Below are 23,547 nucleotides of genomic sequence, written 5' to 3' on the forward strand. Positions count from 1 at the left end.
GTGGATTTAAAGGAGCAAACTGGAGCAAACTGAATTGTTCAGCAACTGACGGTTGGATGAATATGGGAGTGTGTGTGGAGACAAGTCGCATCATTCACAACGTGACAGAACTTAACGATGCACTGTTACGTGCAACAGCGCACAAGAACATGGAACATTATTCTTGACTGTGCGTAATGGTTCCTGATAATTCTCCAGCAACACGTGCCATTAATCGTAATGTGTTGTAACAGGTTGCAGCAGTTCCTGAGGACACCTGACGCCTCTGCCCCGAATCATCGCATTTGTGATCAGCGGCCAAGAATGTATACTTCGTGGCATTCGTGATGCGTCATTATGTGTAAACGCAGCATTAGCAACCTTGTAAATCACATTTTGCTAAAGTGTTTTAGACTTTGGGTTAGGGTAAGGATTGGAGTTTCAGTTCCCTTAAATACATAAAAAGTCTTGAAATTTTAACAATGTGTCTGATATTATCCAGCTTCCAAAACTGCACCACCTCCAGTTTCACATAGTAGCGTGGTGCACTTCTGGGATTCATACACTGCATTGGAATTTAAATGAGGTCTGGACCAATTTGAGGAAGTAGACCAATTCTGATATTGTGTGGAACAAAACAATCTATTGTGTTATTCACTTGACAATGAACTGGTTTGGGATCTCAAATTATAACCCTTCATAGATTGAAAATCTCTGTTGATGACCATACAGAATTGGTCAGGTCAATAACAGAGGACATCATCGATATTGCCCTGGAAGGTTTTTAAGGCCACCTCACCCATAAGTAGATTGCTGGTTGTGGGTTTTTTTGTTTTTTTTGTTTGTTTGTTTTTTTTGATAGACTTGTCAAGTGGTGCAGGAAGAAAGCACAGCATGTTGTCACCAAGAACCACATCACATGTCCACCCAGTGGAATGACCCAACAAATGCTTTGAGGTTGAGGTTGCCTTAATGACTTTTCAGGGCAACAATAATGTCATGCTTTGCTGTACCTGAACAAACCCGTTGGGTTATTGCTCAAGACACACTTGCCCAACCCCACCCTTCCACTGCTAACTTGGGTTCCTAAACCCAAGGTAGTATTTTTGGTAGAAGAAGCCAATAAATAAAGACTAAAACAAGACATCCAGTTGCTTTTGAATTAAGTTGTAGTAACATAGAAAGGGGTCATCAGAGGACAATTGGGCCTTGGTGGAAGGAAATGTGTGTGAGGATTGCGTGAAGTGTGAAAGGTGTGTGCATGTGTGTGAGGATTGCGCGAGGTGTGAAAGGTGTGTGTGTGTGTGTGTGGCTTTGCGCTGGCCGTTTTTATTCTCTCTGTGTTTCCCCGTTCTCTCTCTCCCCCCTCACGTCATTGTGTTCTGCATCAACCCCCTTCCATCCCTCAGAGCTTCGAGAAGGTTGGTGTGCTTTTTCTTTTCTTTTGTTACTCCTTTGTTTCAGAAAGCATTACTTATTGAAACAGAGAGAAACAAAAAAGATAAATGAATTAAAGGACAATGGACTAGATTTAAATAGAAATGATTTATAAATTGTCTCCAAATTGAGTTGAATCCCCTGAGCTGCTAGAATGAAGTGGTCTGCCTACGCAGCACCGTGCATTGTGAGGCCTTGTGTGCAGAACCCTTGGTATTGCGTTCACTCCCCGATCAATGTTTTCTGCATGGTATGATCTTGTTGTCATGGAGACCCAAGAATTGGAAGATTAAAAAGAGGCAATGTTTGCATGGAAGGAGTGAGAGAGAAAGAGAAAGGAGCACCTCTTTGCATGTGTGTTGACTGACTGATGGCACAGGTGCATGGCACAAAGTGTTGATGTGTTTGAACTGCGACGGTATTGAACTTGCTGTCTAGTCGCATCTCACTGTTGTCTGTCAGCATCTTTTGTTTCGTCACGTGTAATGCTTCCGGCTCTCATGCCATCACATTTTTGTTTTTCTGCATTGCATTCCTGCACTCCTAGATTGTGCTTGTGCATTCTCGTGGGCTGAATTTTCGGTGGGGTCGCCCAATTCACATCATGAAGCACCAGAATTGTGACTAACACTAAACTTTCATCATATTTTCAGGAATGGCAATGTGCCTGCACAAGCAGCTGTAATATATTCATCTGCTTTCCTCACAGCTGTTGCTTCTATGCCACCCCTATTGACTGACATTTAAAATTAATTTGGATTTTTAGATATTGTGGGGGATATGATGATTCCCTCTTATTACAGTGGTTAATGAAGGCAGTGTCCTTGAGGCGGACAGTACCGTGCTGCGTAAATGTCAGCTCAGTGTCGTTCCTGAGTAGATATAGAAGAATTGAGATATAGTTGTTATCCTTTCGGCGATGCCAAGGTTTCCCAAGTCTTTAGCCTCCAGGCTCCCCGCAGAGGACGGGACTAATGATAGCTCCACTAATAAAGATTGAAGTGCATGCCTCTTGCAAGCTATATAGAAAATGGTGGGGAACCATGCGGCTAGACTTGATTAACTTTAAGATAAAGCCTAGGTAAGCATGTGAGGAATTATCTCTTTTTATGAGCTGTCTTTATTGTAAAATACTTGGATACACATCTCAGTATGGTCTTCCGTTCCATTCAATTTATTTATACATCGCTAAATCATAACATAACTCATTTCAGGACACCATAAACAAGTAAGGTCTAGACCAGCCATTCCCAAACTATATATATATATATATATATATACAACCCCTGGCAAAAATTATGGAATCACCGGCCTCGGAGGATGTTCATTCAGTTGTTTAATTTTGTAGAAAAAAAGCAGATCACAGACATGACACAAAACTAAAGTCATTTCAAATGGCAACTTTCTGGCTTTAAGAAACACTATAAGAAATCAAGAAAAAAGATTGTGGCAGTCAGTAATGGTTACTTTTTTAGACCAAGCAGAGGAAAAAAATATGGAATCACTCAATTCTGAGGAAAAAATTATGGAATCACCCTGTAAATTTTCATCCCCAAAACTAACACCTGCATCATATCAGATCTGCTCGTTAGTCTGCATCTAAAAAGGAGTGAACACACCTTGGAGAGCTGTTGCACCAAGTGGACTGACATGAATCATGGCTCCAACACGAGATATGTCAATTGAAACAAAGGAGAGGATTATCAAACTCTTAAAAGAGAGTAAATCATCATGCAATGTTGCAAAAGATGTTGGTTGTTCACAGTCAGCTGTGTCTAAACTCTGGACCAAATACAAACAACATGAGAAGGTTGTTAAAGGCAAACATACTGGTAGACCAAGGAAGACATCAAAGCGTCAAGACAGAAAACTTAAAGCAATATGTCTCAAAAATCGAAAAATGCACAACAAAACAAATGAGGAACGAATGGGAGGAAACTGGAGTCAACGTCTGTGACCGAACTGTAAGAAACCGCCTAATGGAAATGGGATTTGCATACAGAAAAGCTAAATGAAAGCCATCATTAATACCTAAACAGAAAAAAAACAAGGTTACAATGGGCTAAGGAAAAGCAATCGTGGACTGTGGTCATTGATGATATGGGGCTGCATGTCAGGTAAAGGCACTGGGGAGATGGCTGTCATTACATCATCAATAAATGCACAAGTTTATGTTGATATTTTGGACAATTGAAAGGATGTTTGGGGATGATGAAATCATTTTTCAAGATGATAATGCAGCTTGCCATAGAGCAAAAACTGCGAAAACATTCCTTGCAAAAAGACACGTAGGGTCAATGTCATGGCACAGGGTCAATGTCAATGAGCAGATCTGATTTGATGCAGGTGTTAGTTTTGAGGATGAAAATTTACAGGGTGATTCCATAATTTTTTCCTCAGAATTGAGTGATTCCATATTTTTTTCCTCTGCTTGGTCTAAAAAAGTAACCATTACTGATTGCCACAATCTTTTTTCTTGATTTCTTATAGTGTTTCTTAAAGCCAGAAAGTTGCCATTTGAAATGACTTTAGTTTTGTGTCATGTCTGTGATCTGCTTTTTTTCTACAAAATTAATCAACTGAATGAACATCCTCCGAGGCCGGTGATTCCATAATTTTTGCCAGGGGTTGTATATACACATTATGGATCCGATAAATGAAGAAAAACATGTAATATAATTCTCATATATTTTAGTTCTATATGCTCAGGTGGGACGGTTTGGAGACAAAGTCAGAGAGGCCAGATTGAGATGGTTTGGACATGTGCAGAGGAGCGATCCAGGGTATATAGGGAGAAGGATGCTGAGGGTGGAGCCACCAGGCAGGAGGAGAAGAGGGAGACCAAAGAGGAGGTTCATGGATGTGCTGAGAGAGGACATGCAGGTGGTTGGTGTGACAGAGGAAGATACAGAGGACAGGGTGAGATGGAAACGATTGATCTGCTGTGGCGACCCCTAACGGGAACAGCCGAAAGACAAAGAAGAAGATGCTGTTATTTTAGCTTACACTTTAAAATATAATCTGATTTATTATATGGCTGCGACGCTATGCATGCTCTGATTGGCTGATTTCTGATCCAGTATTTTTCCATATCAGACCCGTTACCATGACAATCGGTCCGGTGTTCTGTCGAGATGAGGTGCGTCGTCGAGATAAGGTTCCTCGCGTAACTGCATATGTGTGCACTGAAAAAATTACTTGACGAAGTTTGCTTATTTCGATGGGCAAGTAAATGTATAAATTGCTTGTCCGAACGTAGTAATGTATAAAATCTACTCACTATAAAATGATAAGTATTTTTAACCTGGAGTTAGCTTATTTCGACAGGCAAAATATACATATACATACATTTATGCTCCCTAATGTTTTACTTACTAGGCTATAAATACACTGTAAGTAAGTCCCTTCGGCTTCTCCCTTGTTTGCACTCGGGGTCGCCACAGCAAATCCAAGGTGGATCTGCATGCTGAATTGGCACAAGTTTTACGCCGGATGCCCTTCCTGACGCAACTCCACATTACATGGAGAAATGTGGCAGGGGTGGGATTTGAACCCGGAACCTTCTGAACTGAAACCAAGCGCATTAACCACTTGGCCACCACCCCTGCTTAGGCTATAAATACACTGAATACAATTAATAAAAAAAAAAAACTTTGACGGAAAAAACAAAAACAAAAAACAAAATGCGCATGCGCGTGCGCAGTTGCACGTCAAGCGAGTTACATCATCTCCCCATGCGCAGTAGCGCGACGCACCTCATCTCGACGTTCACCTCATCTCGACGTTCACCTCATCTCGACGTTCACCTCATCTCGACGGGACACCGGAACACATATCACATTTGTTACAAACCAGAAGCTAAAAATACATGGGTACATACGCCCAGCCCAGTTTTTTCGTGCTCCTGTGACAAAATGAGTCAAATTTTCATGACGTTTTTTTTAAACTCACTATTCCTAACCCTACTCCTACCCCCGACCCTAACCTTAACCATAACCTAATCTTACTCCTTCTACCCACCCTAACCATAATGACCCCCCCCCCCCCCCCCGCTTTACTTTTAATTTCGTGCAGCCTTCACGGAATGAATTAGAATGAATTCGTGCTGCCGTGACGAAAATGAGGTGCTTTTCGTCACAATATCACAAACCAATAGATTAATGTATATTTCGTGCTGTTGAATCACGACTTGCCGTGAGACCAGGTTGGTCTGCCTATGACTGGCCTGATGCATTTTTGTTGAATTTTTTTAATGACCACTCGTGACCCACTTGCAGTACTTCACAGCCCACATTTTGGGAATCACTGGTCAAGACCTCACCCAACCATGATAGGAATGGGAATTGATAACAGGGGTTTTTTCGACATTGATTTCCTTATCGATTACAGAGCATTTTTCTGTGTGGAACATGTAGGCCTTCACAGGTTTTTAGCATCAATGCAGCTCTTTTCCTTGTAGATAGATGCGGAAGTTGACATTATGACCTCATGTCTGGTATCATGACGAACAAGTTTTTGAAACACCAAACCGTCACAAAAACATGGCAACACTGATAAGAGGAAATAACACAATTCTGATATGATTCTGAACACGATTCCAGCTCTCAACTGGAACTGGTTGTGAGTTCTCATCTTTACCCCATGAGCAACCACACTGGCACCTGCAGTAAGGAAAAACTGCATTTTTCCCTGGTCAACAAAAATTTTTTAATTTTTTTCTTGCATGGACTTTGAGAACTGACTTAGGGTAATTCTGGGGTGTTGAATCTGAATTTGAGCTCAAATTTTCTCTATCAAATCACGTTTTTTGCAATCTGCATGTTCCATATTGATGGATTACGTAAAAACGTTCACTCACAAGTTTGAGACCACTAATCGTACACAAAAGCAGCTTCAAGAGCATAGTTTTTAAACCAGGTTTGCAAAACATGAACAAGAGCCGTAATATCATTTTCTGGTGCTGAAGAGGTGTGCGAGACTGCAGCTTTTTCTTCAATGACTGATACGAGAAATATGTTTTCATATCTCAAAAATGTGACATGATTAGTAAAAACGAACACCAGATTCGGATTCAGCTCCCTCAAATTACCCAAAATCCGTTGAAAAACTCTATGCAAGAAAAACTGTGTTGACCAGTGTTACAGGAAGAAACCTCAAGTAGACCAGACTAGGGTGGGGTGACCATCTGCTGTGATCACACCAACAGATTAGAACAAAAGTATATAACGCAGTACTGTAAGAGCAGGTAATGACAGAAACGTTGCAGCTAAGCAACCACGTACGTACAGTAGCAGTGTCCACGCTGACAGATGGTTGAAAAGAAAAATGAAGGTCTTTTTGTCATATTGGTTCTAAGTGCAGGTCACATTCTTAAGACTCATGAGTTTCACTGTCACTAATTCTGCACACTTTCTTTCTTTCTTTCTTTTTTAAATTTTGTGTGTAAAATTTTGTGCTCTTAAGTATAATAAAAATGTGGCTGCCTGATGAAACGGGCAGCGTTGTGTCTTGTTGCACTGCACCTGCTGTATGTTTGTGCACGCTGCTGCTGCTGCCAGGGATGCGATCTGTCTTCAGCATGCTTCCACGAGGAGACGCCTGCCTAATCATGTCCGTTCTAACAGATCTACCTGTTTTTGTCTCTTTGTCTCTTTCTTGTCTTCAACTTCTGTATCCAATTCTGGGTGTCTTTTGACTTTTGTTTTCTGCAAATGAAATGACGGCATCACGACAGTTTGCAAAAAAAAAAAAAGAAAGAAAAGAAGAAAATGTTAACAACTGTCTCCAGATTTTTTGAGTAGGGGGATGTGACCCACGAAGATCCAGCGTAATGATGCACTGGTTAAGGAGCAGAGGTTGTTATTTTGCTCATTTTCTATAATTGCTACTATACTCAACAAAAATATAAACGCAACACTTTTGGTTTTGCTCCCATTTTGAATGAGATGAACTCAAAGATCTAAAACTTTTTCCACATACACAATATCACCATTTCCCTCAAATAATGTTCACAAACCAGTCTAAATCTGTGATAGTGAGCACTTCTCCTTTGCTGAGATAATCCATCCCACCTCACAGGTGTGCCATACCAAGATGCTGATTAGACACCATGATTAGTGCACAGGTGTGCCTTAGACTGCCCACAATAAAAGGCCACTCTGAAAGGTGCAGTTTTATCACACAGCACAATGCCACAGATGTCGCAAGATTTGAGGGAGCGTGCAGTTGGCATGCTGACAGCAGGAATGTCAACCAGAGCTGTTGCTCGTGTATTGAATGTTCATTTCTCTACCATAAGCCGTCTCCAAAGGCGTTTCAGAGAATTTGGCAGTACATCCAACCAGCCTCACAACCGCAGACCACATGTAACCACACCAGCCCAGGACCTCCACATCCAGCATGTTCACCTCCAAGATCGTCTGAGACCAGCCACTCAGACAGCTGCTGAAACAATCGGTTTGCATAACCAAAGAATTTCTGCACAAACTGTCAGAAACCGTCTCAGGGAAGCTCATCTGCATGCTCGCCGTCCTCATCGGGGTCTCGACCTGACTCCAGTTCGTCATCATAACAGACTTGAGTGGGCAAATGCTCACATTCGCTGGCGTTTGGCACGTTGGAGAGGTGTTCTCTTCACGGATGATGCGAAGGAGATGTGTTGCACTGCATGAGGCAAATGGTGGTCACACCAGATACTGACTGGTATCCCCCCCAATAAAACAAAACTGCACATTTCAGAGTGGCCTTTTATTGTGGGCAGTCTAAGGCACACCTGTGCACTAATCATGGTGTCTAATCAGCATCTTGATATGGCACACCTGTGAGGTGGGATGGATTATCTCAGCAAAGGAGAAGTGCTCACTATCGCAGATTTCGACTGGTTTGTGAACAATATTTGAGGGAAATGGTGATATTGTGGATGTGGAAAAAGTTTTAGATCTTTGAGTTCATCTCATACAAAATGGGAGCAAAACCAAAAGTGTTGCGTTTATATTTTTGTTGAGTATAGTTATGCTCTTCTTAAAATCTCGTTACACGCAGTTTTTCTGTACGTTACCATTGCTTGAATGTTATTTTCAGTAACGTTATCATTTTATTTGAAGTGATTGTAGCTTTTAGTCGATTTGCGTCCTGTAGTTTTGGTTTCTTTTGGCCTTTTTTATGTTTTCTGATTCATATGGGCTTCCCGGTGTTGAGCTGATAATATTTCTGCTGTGTTTGCCTTCCCTTTACATTCTCTCTTTATCATCCAGCGGTGTTTGTCTGTTTCTCTCTCTCTCTCTCTCTCTGTTTTTTGTGTTGTGACTCTGGGGTATCCCCTCCTGTGTTTCTTCAGCATCCGACAGCCTTTCTTTTTCTTACGTTTGAAGCACCTTCTGAATGGCCCTGACTCTGATATAGCCGTGTTTTTAAATAGATCCATGTGTTTTCTTCTTCCTCGCTCCTCTCTTCTTCCCCCCTTTCCCCTTCTTTGCCCCAAACCCTTTTCTAATCCTCTCTTTATCTCCACCTCCCTGTCTTTTCCCACCTCTCCTCCTTTTCCTGTCCTTTTTTTCTTCTTCTTCTGCATTCTGTCTGCACCCTGATGTGTAGGAGCGACAGACACATGTACATAAGTTTATTAACTTATAAACATATGCACATACAACCTCACATATCTCTCCTTCACTGGCACTTGTCCTCCCTCCACACCCACCCCCCCCCCCCCCCCCCCACCCACCACCACTCTTTCATGCTGTCTTGGTGTTCTTTTCTTAATGTGTCTAATGATCACTGTTCTTACGCCTGTTAGAACCCTCAGTCCACTCCTGTCCACATTTTCATTTGATGACACACTGTATCACTTATGAATCCTATGTATTGTACAGAATCTTGTTGTACAATGTGGCTGTCCTTTGCCACATTGCCTGTCATTGTCTGGAAGAGAAGTAGAGCTGCCTCTCTCTCTCTCTCTCTCTCTCTCTCTCTCTCTCTCTCTCTCTCTCTCTCTCTCTCTCTCTCTCTCTCTCTCTCTCTCCCTCTCTCTCTCTCTCTCTCTCTCTCTCTCTGTTTTTTCCTCTCTTATCCTGCTTCTTTCTCTTGCTTTCCTCTCGCTCTTCAGTTCTCCGTTCTCTTCGTTGTGTTGCTCCACCATTTTATTCCTCTTGAGTCGCCCAGGCATGCAAATAACCTAAAGTTCAGTCTCTCGGTGCATCTTCTCCCCTAAAATATGGTCAAGCGAGCACAGATAGATGCTCTATTGGATTCAACTCACCACTTTTCTCCTCCTCGCGAGGACGCAAATAGTAGGCAGGACCTATTGATTTGCCCCCGTGACGCTCTCGCTCTCTCTCTCACTCTCTCTCTCTTTCTCTCTCTCTAAAACAAGGCTCATCTTCTGCAAAAACACCTCAAGGTGCACTAAAGTAAAGTTCGGAGAAAAGTTTAGCGTTTAGTCATCATACGGAGCGGGTGTGCCGTAACACAGCTCTGTTTGCAACATGAAGTTTTTATTTACACGCAGCAGATGGTTGCGGAGAAACTGACTATAGGTGTCATGTCCTGGCTGAAATGAAACTCAAGAGTTTGTCACTATTTTCTTTTGATTAGGCAGCTCACTCTGATTGGTTGAGCTCAACACAAGATTTGTGTCTTTCTGTTGGAATCATCAGTACCATAAAGTAATTGGGACTAAACTTGAACTAACCCTTTGTAGTTTTCTGTAAAAACCCTGAACTTCATTCTTCCCCTTCCTGTTACCTCTCCTCTCTCTTTCTCTTGCTCTCTTTGTTGTTTTCTGCTTGCTCTCTCTCTCTCATCTCTTTCCTCCTCACTCTCTCCCTTGCTCGCCCCTTCTTCTTTCCCTTCTTCTCCTCACTCCTTTCCCTACTCTTCTCTCCTCCCCTCCTTGCCCTCACCCTGTTCCGTCCTTTCTACCCCTCAACTCTCCTCCTTTCCCAGTACGCCGCGTGCCTCCTCGTTTCTCCATTCTCCCTTCCAACCATGAGATCATGCCAGGAGGGAGTGTCAACATCACCTGTGTGGCAGTGGGTTCGCCCATGCCTTACGTCAAGTGGATGCTGGGCAGTGAGGACCTGACCCCCGAGGATGAAATGCCGATTGGTCGAAATGTACTGGAGCTCAATGGTGTCCGGGAATCGGCAAATTATACGTGTGTGGCCATGAGCAGTCTGGGTATCATCGAGGCCATTGCTCAGGTTTTAGTTAAGAGTAAGTGACACTTTAACGCTGATTCACATCTCCAGAGTCGTATGATTGCTTGCTTTCAATGGCATAACAAATGGAAAGGTGCTTTATGACCCGTGCAAGCCAAACCTACTTTACAAGTATATTTCACTGAGAATTTTAGATTCATCACACCAGGCAACATTTTTCCATCCTTCCACTGTCCAAATTTGGTGAACTATGCCCTCAATCATCTCAGATTCCAGTTCTTAGCCGACAGGCACCACCTGCTGTGGTCTTGTGCTGCTGTAGCCCTTCTGATTCAAGGTTTGGCATGTTGTGTAGTCAGAGATGCCCTTCTGCATGCCTTAGTAGAAAAGAGTGATTGTTTTAGTTGTTGGTGCCTTTCTATCAGCTCAAACTAGTCTGGCTATTCTTCTCTGACCTCTGCCAACAACAAGGCATTTTTGCCCAGAGAACAGCTGCTTACTAGATGCTTACATTTTCTTTGGACCCTAGTGCCGGTTGTGCATGAACATCCCAGTAGATCAGAGGTTGGTGAAATATTCAAACCAGCCTGTCCAGCACCAACAACCATACCATATGCCAAGTCATTTACATCAACTTTGTCCCCTTTTCTGATGACTGCTTTGAAGATCGGTTGATCTGAGGGATAGGGGTTGGACTACCATTACACAGACTGGGGATTGATTCCATGTGTGATGACTGCTTTGAAGATCGGTTGATCTGAGGGATAGCGGTTGGACTACCATTACACAGACTGGGGATTGATTCCATGTGTGTGCTCCAGGGTACATGTCTGTGTCCTTGGACAAAGAATTTCATCTACATTGTTCCAATTCACCCAGCTATAAATGATACCACCCTTGGCTGGGAAAGTACCCGGCGATGGATTGAGATTCTAAGGGGAAGTCATAGACTCCTGTCCATTTGAGGTTACAGTATCTACAGCTAACCACCAATCCAATGGGCCTTGGGACTTATATAAGTACTTACTTCTTCTTATCAGCATGACCTTATGTTACTGAGGCCATTTAATGAAATATCTCCTTCAGAGTTTTAATTAATTTTTATCTCTCATTTATCCCATCCCCAGCTTTGCCAAAGCCTCCTGGTACACCCATTGTCACGGAAACCACTGCTACCAGTGTGACCATCACCTGGGACTCCGGCAACCCTGATCCTGTCTCCTACTACATCATCCAGTATCGAGCTAAAGGCCCAGACAGCAAGTACGAGACCGTGGACAGCATCACCACCACCCGCTACAGCATCGGAGGACTGTACCCCAATACTGAGTATGAAATCCGAGTGTCAGCTTTCAACAGCATTGGGCAAGGCCCCCCCTCAATGCGCGTGGAGGCTCGTACAGGAGAGCAAGCCCCTGCCAGTCCACCTCGAAATGTCCAGGCCCACATTATTTCTGAGAACACCGTTATGGTCCGCTGGGAGGAACCAGAGGAGCCCAATGGACAGGTAGGACTGAAATTATCAATATTTTTTATGTCATATGACAACCAATGCCATTTAAACAACATCACAACAAGACAAACCCACTACTCTCACAAAGGATTCAGAGTATTTCAAGCTTGCATTGTTCAAAATATTCTGATCAAGATTCAAATGTGAAAGCTAAAACAGAATTAATCATTGAGAACTTTATTCCAGTGTGCACAATGCTGCCCTCTGTAAGGACTTTTTGTCAGTTATTTCCCTCCTGTAACCCCCTTGCTACTTCCCCTGCTCTCTAAAGAAAGAAAAATTAATTGGACTGTCTGCTCTCAGTCAAGAGTATTCCCTCTTAGGCCACTTTCTTTTTCCAGCATACCTAACTATAAGATCAAACACGTGCAAAATTTAACACAGAGCACGTGGGAATTATACAGATAATAAGGAATGCTAATGGTCAGTAAATGACATTGTGGACGGTCTTTACACAGACCTCATAGGCAGTATACTAATGATGAACTGTAGTCACAGGATATTTAAAGTTTGTATGGGTTTATCAACCTGAAAGTGAAGACATTATAGCTGCAGCCACGCTGCTCGAAGTACATCTGATGCTATCAGATCTCACAAATGGGGAGGAGTAGTCTCTGATTAGTACTTGGCTGGAACACTGCTTGGGAACATCATGTGCTGTGAGCATGTTTCTCCACATGGCACTGGAGCTGCATCAGGAAAGGCATCCAGCATAAAACTTGTGCAAAATCCCAATGTGGTTCTGTGGGGGGGGCTACAGTGACCCTGAGCAGCCGAGGGCAGCCAAAAGGAAAGCAAAAGTGAGGACAGCATGTTGCTCAATATACAAATAATGAATGTTTATGAGTTCAGTGGTGAAAGATGGAACGTACCATTCAACAAGGCGAAGCTGAATGGTAATAGATCCTTGTCATTTGATATTTTATTAATTTATAAACAGAAAAGGGACTTACATTTTAGTGTGTGTCACTGGTCCTTTAACATCAACAGGTTCCAAACAATTCCGAACTTTAATAGGAGTCCAAAATTGTTCCCAGTCAACTTTCAAAAACAGTCAGATAGTTCAAAAACAATTCTGACGATGTAGTCCGTGATGTCATACACTGACTTCACGTACAGACTGCCGTATACTCAGTCCAGCGAAAATTGCGTCAGAAATTTGTCCAGCAATTCATCCCAACTTCATCCTAACAGCCCTAACAGACTATTTGAAATAGTCTTTCCATTGTGCAAAAGAAAAACATTCATTATTTGTTTTATATAACACCTAAAACAGATCCTTGTCATTTGATACTTTATTAATTTATACATTAGAGAAAAGGGACTTACATTTTGATGTTTGTCACTGTTCCTTTGAGATCAAGAGGTTCCAAACAGTCCAACATGAACTTTGAATAGCAGTCCAATCCAAAATTGTTCTAAGACAACTTGCAAAAACAGTCAGACAGTTCAAAAACAATCCAATCCAAAATTGTTTGTGTGCAGACTGCCATCTGCTTTCCTCAGTCCAGCAAAAAAATTGCGACAGATGTGTGTCAAGCTCTTCATCCGACAGCAGTTCTACTTTAGGTCGAGACGTCCCAGTGAATACTGAAAATGCCTCCAGACGGCTTACGGCATACTGGATTTGTTTTTTTGTGTTAGAAGAATGAGCACTGTCATTAAGCTCATTCAAATCGCCACCAAAACAAACCCCGCTATGTTTGTTTTTTTAAACTAAGCGCCATCACCGTGTCAAGGTGGTCGCGGTGTACAATGATGCAAAACATCCAAAATTGTGGGGTAAATGGAACCAAAATTGCACACTGAATGGAACGAAACTGCAAATGGGACAGATGATCAATATCACATGACATACAAACAGCCAATCAAATGACAAGGATCTATTTAGGTGTTATATAAAGTGAAATACATGAGAACACCACAGGTTAGGAGACACCAGCTTATGGTTAAACAAGTCCGCCTCACTGTTTTGGCTAATATAAAAGTAAATAATGAATTATCATTGATAAACTTAACAGTGATGAATTCTAGATGGTATGTGGTAAGAACATTGATGGATTACTGTGCGTACAATGCAGTTGGATTAAGGGGAAGAGAATAATGCCAAGTTAAAAGTAACCTTAAATCAGTTCCCAGTCCAACAATGTGAAATGTGCATTACATTTTATTTTGTGGTCTTACTTCCTTGTTTTAGGTGAAGGGCTACCGCGTGTACTATACCATGGACCCATCCCGGCCTATGAATGAGTGGCAGATTCATAATGTCCAGGACAGCATGATCACCACCATTCAGAACCTGGTGACATCAGAAACCTACACCATCCAGGTCCTTGCTTTCACCTCTGTAGGGGATGGACCGTACTCTGACCCTGTCCATGTTAAAGTCATGCCCGGAGGCGAGTAATTTAATAATAACAGTTGGTAGCTGTCTGAAGTGTGATGTGCATGGACTGTTCTTTATACAGTATTTGGGTTAAAGTGGTTGACCCACATTGCACCTTCATTTATGAATTGTACAACAAAAGCCTTGGGATCTGATTCAAACAGCTCCAAATTTTGTTTTGATAATCACACTTGTCATTTCTGATTGGCGGCCAACAATCTGGAGACCCAGCATGATGACAAAATTATCATGCCAAGACTTTCACAGAGGATGAGCCAAACCTGTTCTTGGGTTATCTGCAAAACCGCCGCTATTTCCCTCCCAGTGAGGCATCAAATGCCATGACTATAGCATGCACATTTTCCATCATTTCATCAGCCATTAAAGTCTGCAGTCATCCACAGCAGACGTCATTATGTTGCCATGTATAAATTTGGACACCCAATTATTGACAGTGGTAAATTAAGAGACAGTTACCACCCCCACCCCCAAAAGTGGCTTTTGCTAAATTCCTGATTTTATGAAGCATCAGTTCACCAATTTAAATTTATCCATTCTGATGAAAGAAAAGACAACCATTATAAATTTGTTAATAGTGCATACTGTATTAATAAAGGATTAGTAATGACATCCTGTTGATGAAGTTTGATCCGCCTCACTGCACCTGTTCATGATGAGGCTTAGAAACTGACATTCAACCCTTGTGCAAACAGAATGTTGACAATAGATGTTCTAAAGAAGGGTCTTTATTTGTTATCGGATGTTATAGCCTCCACCTACTGGCAGAGCAGTGGAATAAGTATTTTGGCTACCAATAATGTAAACCTGGATTTGATATCCAGTTGTACCACCTGTCTGTGTCCTTGGACAAGGCTCTGCATTGGTCCAGTCCAACCAGCTGCAAATGGGTACTGGCCTTAAGATGGGAAGCAACTTGCATTAGACTGGCAACCCGCCCTAGAGACGTTGTGGACTCTTTGCTGTGGTATCCAAGGATAAGCACTGAGATAAATGGGCCTCAGGCCCTATATGGGTGATTCTTTAACTACAGGCACTATTGGCCTTGTAAATGTAATTTCCACCACACCATTGCCTTACAATATAAAGCGCCTTGGGGCAACTGTTTGTTATGATTTGGCGCTATATACATGTGCTCTGATGTCACTGTTTATCTCCATAGGAACTACCCAAACAATCTTTCATACAAACTGTTTAAAGGGACATTACAGTGTTGTGGTGGAAATTACGGCAATAGTGTGGGACAACTACATTTTGTTTAAAAGAATCACAACAGTTGTATGACATTGAATACCCCAATTATGTTTTGATTATTTTACTGATATTTTATTCAGAGATATTTTAAAACATTAGAAAAAACATTTCTTTATCATTCATTTTTATCATTGAAGATCACAAGTCTGGGTGTGGGACAAGCACAAAATGGCAATATTTGCATATAATGATGCTGAAAAAAGGGTGAAAAAGTCATTATAGACTACTAGAACAAATTTCTTAACACACTTTCATTGTAAAGATAACTATAAAAGTGTGAAATTTCCCTTTTTTTCTGTTTTTCATACAATATGATCAAATCATAATAAGTGCCCGTAGTCTAAGAATCATCCATATAGGACTTACGTCTACTGACAGGAGATGGGTAGAGGTTATATGATCACTGCTATCTCTTTATTGATGTTTGACAGTGGATACTGCAGTATATCTCAGGAAGTGGGTGACCAATCTTGAAGAAAATTTATGAAATGATAGTTCTTCATACAGTGAATACACTAAAAAAAATGGCTCATTGAATGAACTCAATTCAATTATATATTTATATTTATTAGATGGAAATCCAATCCAATGAGTCAGTTTTTTGAGTGTATCACACAAACAAATAACTCATTGGATGAACTCAGTTCAATTATGGGCAGGATTTCCACATAAATATATGTAGCCCAAACTAAATTAAATTAAATTAAATTATCTTGCATGGATGTGCTTTATTTAAGTTGAGCCTACATATATTTATTAGATGGAAATCCTGCTCATAATTGAATTGAATTCATCCAATGCATCAGTTTTTTCTGAGTGTAGTTGCTGAAATTTTTATAGTGAATCAAAGGGGTTTAAAATTTGATTTCATCGCTTTCTTTGCTTTCCATAAGATTGCAAAATGTTTTCCTTTCATCTCAGCAGTCTCAACTTGTGATGTCACAAAGAACTGATATAGAAAAAAAGCCTATATTCTAGAGACCTGCCTTTGCCAAATTTCACATATTTGAGGTGAAAATATTATTTCAGCTTCTTGGGTCAATCTTTATGTTCTTATCTAGAGCAAAATGTAAAGGTTTCTTTTCAGGTTATTCTCAGCCTTTCCTTCAGGATTCATCATGGGTATTCTTTTTTGAGTAATCCTGTAAACAAGCTGACAGACACAGGTGAAAACATAACCTCACAACGCTTACATGCTTTGCAAATAAGCTGGACAAGTCAGGAAACAACAGTTAACGGTAATGAATGGAGAGGAAAATTAAATGAACAGATAGAAATGTCTTTCACTGCTACTCATGTCACCATGACAGCTTGTGAAGTTGCACACATGACCCTCAGAGAGAGAGAGGATTATGCTGCATTCACATGTTGATGGAAGAAAAACCTCCATAACAGTCATTATTGCATAATCACTATATAGCCAAAGGTAGATGATGACTTATGACAATAATTACTAAATTGAAAGAAAAAATGTGCTTTAGTGTTTTGCACATTTTATATACAAACAGGAAGGTCTGTCAAATTGTTCCTGCTGTTTATCACTCTGTAATATTAGGCATGTCATTCCTGTTTATGTGATATGAACTCATGCAAATTTGCATAAATCATCGTACAACTATCTATCTATCTCTCTATCTACATATATATATATATATATATATATATATATATATATATATATATAAACATTTGAAGGGTTCAGGAGCAACACCCAGTGTGCCCTTTTTTGTTTTCTTGTTTGTTTTGTTTCTTACTTTTTATGAAAAAAATGCATTAACTGCACAGATTTCCATAAATAGAATTAAGATGGTCCGTTCAAATTCTTTAATATTTTGCACTCTGATAGTTAACTCAGCAGCCAAGCACATGTTGGTGGCTTAAGCAAGCGCTTCTTATTTAAAGAATATTTATTTATCATAAAGTAGATGTGAATTTGCAAAAGACTGATGAGGAGCATAAATGTGGCATCAAATTTGACTGTAATTTGTCCTGTCTCCATTAGTCCCAGGACAGCCAGGGAAATTTAAGGTTGGTAGAGTGACTGACACCAGCATTGAGCTGACCTGGGAGCCTGCGTACACCAAGGAGGGCATCGTCAACTACGAGCTACTCTACAAACCTGTCAGGTTTGGCAGTTTGGTAAGACTTCTCACATTACTTCCTTAAGTCTGTTTGCAGTGACAGACTCCTCCCTCTTTTTCTTTACCAGGCCTAGGCATCGGAAATGATAGAAAGTGAGAACCAAGTCATCCCTGTTACATATAACTTAAAAATCACTATTATATTGATAGAGATAGAGAAGGATGAAGTGCCTTCTTTAGCTAAAAGTATACAAAATTCTTTCACCGGGGTTGTGTGGAGGTGAGACTGTCTTATTTCAGTTTTAGGCCATAACCGCTATGAAACAATCAAAAGGTAGGAAGTTATCGCTCGAAAGTCTGAATTAGTACATTTCTGTGCTGAAATGTTCTCTCTCTCTCTCTCTCTCTCTCTCTCTCTCTCTCTCTCTCTCTCTCTCTCTCTCTCTCTCTCTCTCTCTCTTTCTCTCTCTCTCTCTCCATGACCCATCATGGGGGCCATGGAGGCTCATTTCAAGTAGTGAATTGAAAATTTGCTGACTGGAAACACATTTTTTTTTAAAATCTCTCAAATATTGCATAAAGGATTTTATGCTCACATGACATGGCTTTTCAGGCAATTTTAAAAAGCCATATATTGCAAAACTGTAATGGAAACGCCCAATACTCATCACATGATGTACAAAAAGCGTGACATGACATTCTAAATATGTGTTGGCTGAGTAACAGACAGGGAACTTGTCAGTCCTTGAAAAAAGTGTTTTTGCAAGGTGGTGATGGTGGTTAAGCGGTTTGGCTTCAGACCAGAGGATCTTCGGTTCAAAACTGGAAAATCAGCCAGACTGGAAAGAGTTGAGCTCAGCTCCTCACAGCCGTTTGAGTGCTGCAAAGCATTTAACAGACAGGAACCAGCATGTATGATTTTAGGGTTTACAAACGTTTTTGACTGTTCGGCTTTACTAACTATGCCAGCCAAGGGCATAGGTTTGGTCTCAGCTTTGGTAGGGACAATACCACCCCCACCCCCCCGGCCCCCATGCCCACCACCACCACCCCCTAACCCACTCATACCATTAGACGCACAAGTACTGCATAATACATAACATATGACGACATAATGCTGAATAATTTAACACTTTATTTACAATATTAAGTGTGTAGGCAAACAAACAAATAGCTTAAATAACAAAATTGCACCCAAAATCACGAATCTATTCTATAGGCCTACACCTGAGAGAACAAGACAACAAAAAAAATACTTGTGGAGCTAATACAAAAAAAACGTTTTTGCAACCAAGATGTATAATCTATTCTCTTCATCAATAATGCAGTTGTAGGTATCTGGCAACCTAATATGCCAAAAAAAAAGGGCTTTCCAATGATATATGGTGTATTACAGTAAACGTAAGCCTGTGATGTCATAACGCAGAGGAAAAACACGTAAGTTTCACACTAGTGCGCCGCTGATTCTCATTACCGTAAGTTCTCATGTAAGCCCTCACTCTGAAAAATTTCAACACTGACAGCAAGCCAAGAACCCGTGCTTTCCAACAGTATGCTATATGTTGCATATATTACGGTAAAGTGCGTTCGGTGACTTTTGAAACGAGGGAAAAGTATGAAAAAGAGCGCAAAAGTGACAGAAAAGTATAGAGACAGACAGCAAACATAAATGTAGTAATTTTTGAAGAAAAGGCAGGGTGTTAGTGTCATTTGTGAAGGTGTGTGTGCGTGTTTGTGTGGGTGTGCAGTTTATTTTAAGTGTGGCGCACAGCATTGTTCGCAAGCCCCCCGCCCTTCTTGTTTTTCTGCACCGGAGCAGTGTTACCAGATATGAAATATGAAACTATTGTACCAAAACGTCAAAATTATCATATTTTGGAAGAAATTATCGTACACAAACAAAACACATACAACGTAGCTATTTTAGCATTTTTTTAATTTACAAAGAATTTTATGTCACATTTTTAAACAGTAATTATAGTAATGGGGAAACTATGGCACAAAAAGAACGCAAATGCACTACCAGACTAGAAAGATTTTTTTTTTTTTCTGTGAAGTAACACAAACATGTGTTAATTACCAGACTAGAAAGAGTCAAATTCAACCTCGAGGTCGCTGTCGTCATCCGATGCCATGGCCACTTGTGCAGATTTTGTTGAACACAGGAAAAATGTTGACACCTCCATAAGGAACTTGAACTTTTTTTATTTTTCTTGTATATCTCTTTGCTCTTGTGTTTTGTTCGTTTGTTATTGCATTTATTGAAATAAAGTTTCGAAAAAAAAAAGAAGATGTTGTTGGTTGGGGAATCTTCCTGTCATGGCAGAGATTGGATGGGAACTCATTACTTTGTATGGAGAGGGGGCGGGCTTTCAAATTACTTTGTCCCGGTCGCCCAAAGCCAGCAGCAGCCCTGTGTGTGGTGTGTCTTTGATGCCGCCTGAGTGCAACGCCTGCAAAATGATTCTTGGGTGTCAGAGAGAGATGCGTGTTTGGGCAACCAACTGAAATTATCGTACATATTGGATTTTTTTTCCAACACTGGCAACACTGCACCGGAGCTACCCATCCTCTGCACTCCGGGACCTCCCACTTTACAAATTAAGCACTGCCTGCCACGAGATGCGCTTTGTTTACGTCCATGTGAGAAGAACGTGAGCCAATGAATTTGCAACATGGGTAACCCTGTCACTCTGGCACGTCGAAAACACAAAACGTGACGACTAAAATTATAGTATCGAGTTTGCAAAAGAATAGTGAATGATTTTGTTATATAAAAAAAATGCTAAATATTGGTAGGGACTATTTTGCCATCCCAAAATATTGGTTGTGACTTGTCCCTATGGTCCATATGCAAACCTACGCCCCTGATGCCAGCAAAAAAACGTTAGCGGAATAAAAGTTAGCAGAACTGAATTTAGCGAGGTATCATTGTAAAGTGCTTTGAGCGTCTGATACACATGGAAAAGAGCTCTATAAATGCAGTCCATAAATGATGACATCATAGCAATACTAGCAGGACTTACCAATCCATCACCATGACTATTGGAATTAAAGTTCTCACAAGGGCCTTGCTGGAAAGAAAGGACTAAAAACGTCGGTCTCATAACATCACGCGATGGAAGCACTGTCATTTCAATATATTGTAGCATTTTGTCAATATTGTTAAAATATTGCTTAACTTTTGGGCAAATCTGTAATGGAAACCCAGCTACTGGCAACAACAGGTGCTCCTCATCCATCTTCAATCCAGTATTCACTAACCATCCAGCAGGTGGCAGACACGTCTATATGATATTATATACAGTCAGGTCTGTGCTTACGGCCTGATTTAAGATCCCATATAATGAGTGCTACATTGCATGGGCAATCCAAACATTTGGAGCAGACACAGTTTTGTGGGTGATTTGCTATGAGCAAAAATGATATGAAATCAGCCACTTAAGTTGCTGAAGTTGGTGAAGTATAAACTACAGCTGTCTGAAGCCTGCGCTCTATTTCAGCACTCAGCTGCAGCCATATTGCTGCTACGTCATAACCAGAGCGGCACCTGCTGATTCAAGCCCACATCAACTGTAAACACCCTCAGAGGTCGAGCTGTTTTTGGATGATTTTTTTCTAGTGTGGAGCTTTTTTTTAAGTCCAGTCTGAAGGTTTTTCCGAAGAAGCTGTGGAGGACACAGCCTTATGTTTTTCAGCCTTATTTAGACCACAGTGAGGGAGACGAGACCTTGGAGGAAATCCTTCAGTCTGACAACAGTGATGATGTTTATTGGCAGAGTTCAGAACTCTGAATGGTGATGATAAAAATAAATAAATAATGCATGTGATTTCGGCATGCAGCAGATGATAAACTTTTTTCCAGCTCTGTGGTCATAATCAACTGATAAAAAAAAAATTAAAAATAGTTTGCTTTACTGTCCTTGACATCAGAAAAAAATGTGATAAGAAAGTGTGGATTTTTTTATTTAGGTGTTTTTCTTAGAAAAAACATTTGAAATCTGAAAAATGACACAAAGGACTGAAAATCTCAGTTACTTTTATAAATATATAAATATTGTTTCCTTTTTGAATACAGTTAATGTACTGTACGTTAGTAGTGTAACACGTTATTATTAAATATTAAAACCATTCACAGGAGTAAATAATTTAGTCTTACCTGTCTGTTTCAGTGAGATCATCTTTAAACTTATCCACCTTTACAAAACAACATCTGAAAATAATTTAATTCCTTCTGTCTTGGCTGAAGAAAAGTCCATTGGTCACATGGGAGTTTGGTGCCAGGTTCATGTAATCCGTTATTGAGGCTGATGGATCGAGTCTTTGCTCTTAACAAGCCGCTTTGCACTGCAAGTTAAAAGACTCCCAGAGTTCCTCATCTGCTCATAATGTCTCACGTGATGAATTTATGCTCGTTGTGTAGACATTCAGCTTTACCCACTAAACATTAGACGTCTTATTGACATGCAGATCATGTCTATATTGCGTCCATAGGGTCCATAGTGGGTAATTCAAGGTGTTCAGGAAAAATATTGCATGAACAGGTTTGGAATTGCAGACATTGTAATACACCGTCTTCTCCACTTTCAGAGCCCATATGTAACTAGACAAGCTAAAAATGAGGGTTATTGTTATTGCAAATCATACCAGTTACAGTCAGGAGAAGGATACGTGAACATTTCCAAATCACTGATTTACATCAATCATTAAGAAATACAACACTATGGTTCTGTGTGGTAAATCTGTCTGAAGTAGCCAGTTCTGAAAAGCTGAGTGACTATGCAAGAAGGAGACTGGTGAAGGAAGCCACTAAGGCACCTAGTCAACTGTAAAGGAGGCACTTGATGTGACTGGAGAAACTTGGGACAGTGCAACAATTACCTGTTGCGTCACCAGTTATGCAGCTTTGTGGTAAAGTGGGGAAGAGAAGGATTTTAAGACTAACACATACCAAATCCAGGCTTGAGTTTCCCATGTGCCTATGACAAACTGTTGCTGAAATTTCAATGTTCTTTTTTAGAAAAAAACTTGTCTTTTCCACTCCACCATGAAGCTGTATAACGAGTTGTGCACAGTTTCTCCAGTCATAGCCACAATAGCCTATAACTTCTTCAGAGTTGTCTTGGTGGCTTCCCTCACTAGTCTCCTTCTTGCACAGTCACTAGGTTTTTGATAACAGCCAAGGATAGATTTATTACCTTACCATTTATTTTGTGTTACATATGGTCTCTGAAAATGGAGAGACTGTGTATATGAATAGCTGTAATTCTTGTGTAGGCTCTATCGTTCAGGTGAAGATAAGAAGCTTCCTGAAGTTTAGTCGAGGCAACTGGACTTCTTGTTTAGCTGGGAAACCTTTGCCATCTCATCCAGTTGGCTTCATCATCTGGAATTTTGAAACAGTTAATGTATTTAAAAATGTTTAATTTTTGTTTTGTTTTGTTAAAATGCTCCAAGTAAAGCTACATGTCTACTGAAGGTTGTGGGATCGATTCCCACCTTGTCCAGTCTGTGTGGAGTATGCATGTTCTCCTCCTGTTTGAATGGGTTCCTTCCAGGTATCTGGCTTCCTCTCACTTCCAAAACATATGCAGATTAGGTAAACTGGCAACTTTAAATTGACCATAGGTATGAGTGAGTGTGTGGCTGTGTTTGTCTATATGTAGCCCTGCCTCACGTCCTGTGCCTACTGGGATAGGCTCTAGCTTCCCATCCCCCATGTGA

General features: G+C 40.8%; 1 protein-coding gene across 1 annotated transcript in view; it reads left to right on the forward strand.

Annotated features, from left to right (window-relative positions):
* The window catches only part of LOC117521254 (receptor-type tyrosine-protein phosphatase delta-like), a 188,489-nt gene that overhangs the window by 87,835 nt on the left and 77,107 nt on the right, over nucleotides 1-23,547 (forward strand). The window contains 6 exon segments of the mRNA XM_034182585.1: nucleotides 1,389-1,400; nucleotides 9,010-9,024; nucleotides 10,357-10,626; nucleotides 11,699-12,078; nucleotides 14,282-14,483; nucleotides 17,745-17,881. Coding sequence (XP_034038476.1) covers nucleotides 1,389-1,400; nucleotides 9,010-9,024; nucleotides 10,357-10,626; nucleotides 11,699-12,078; nucleotides 14,282-14,483; nucleotides 17,745-17,881 — 1,016 coding nt within the window.

Source organism: Thalassophryne amazonica, chromosome 12, assembly GCF_902500255.1.
Source record: "Thalassophryne amazonica chromosome 12, fThaAma1.1, whole genome shotgun sequence".
In the NCBI taxonomy this organism is placed as follows: Eukaryota; Metazoa; Chordata; class Actinopteri; order Batrachoidiformes; family Batrachoididae; genus Thalassophryne; species Thalassophryne amazonica.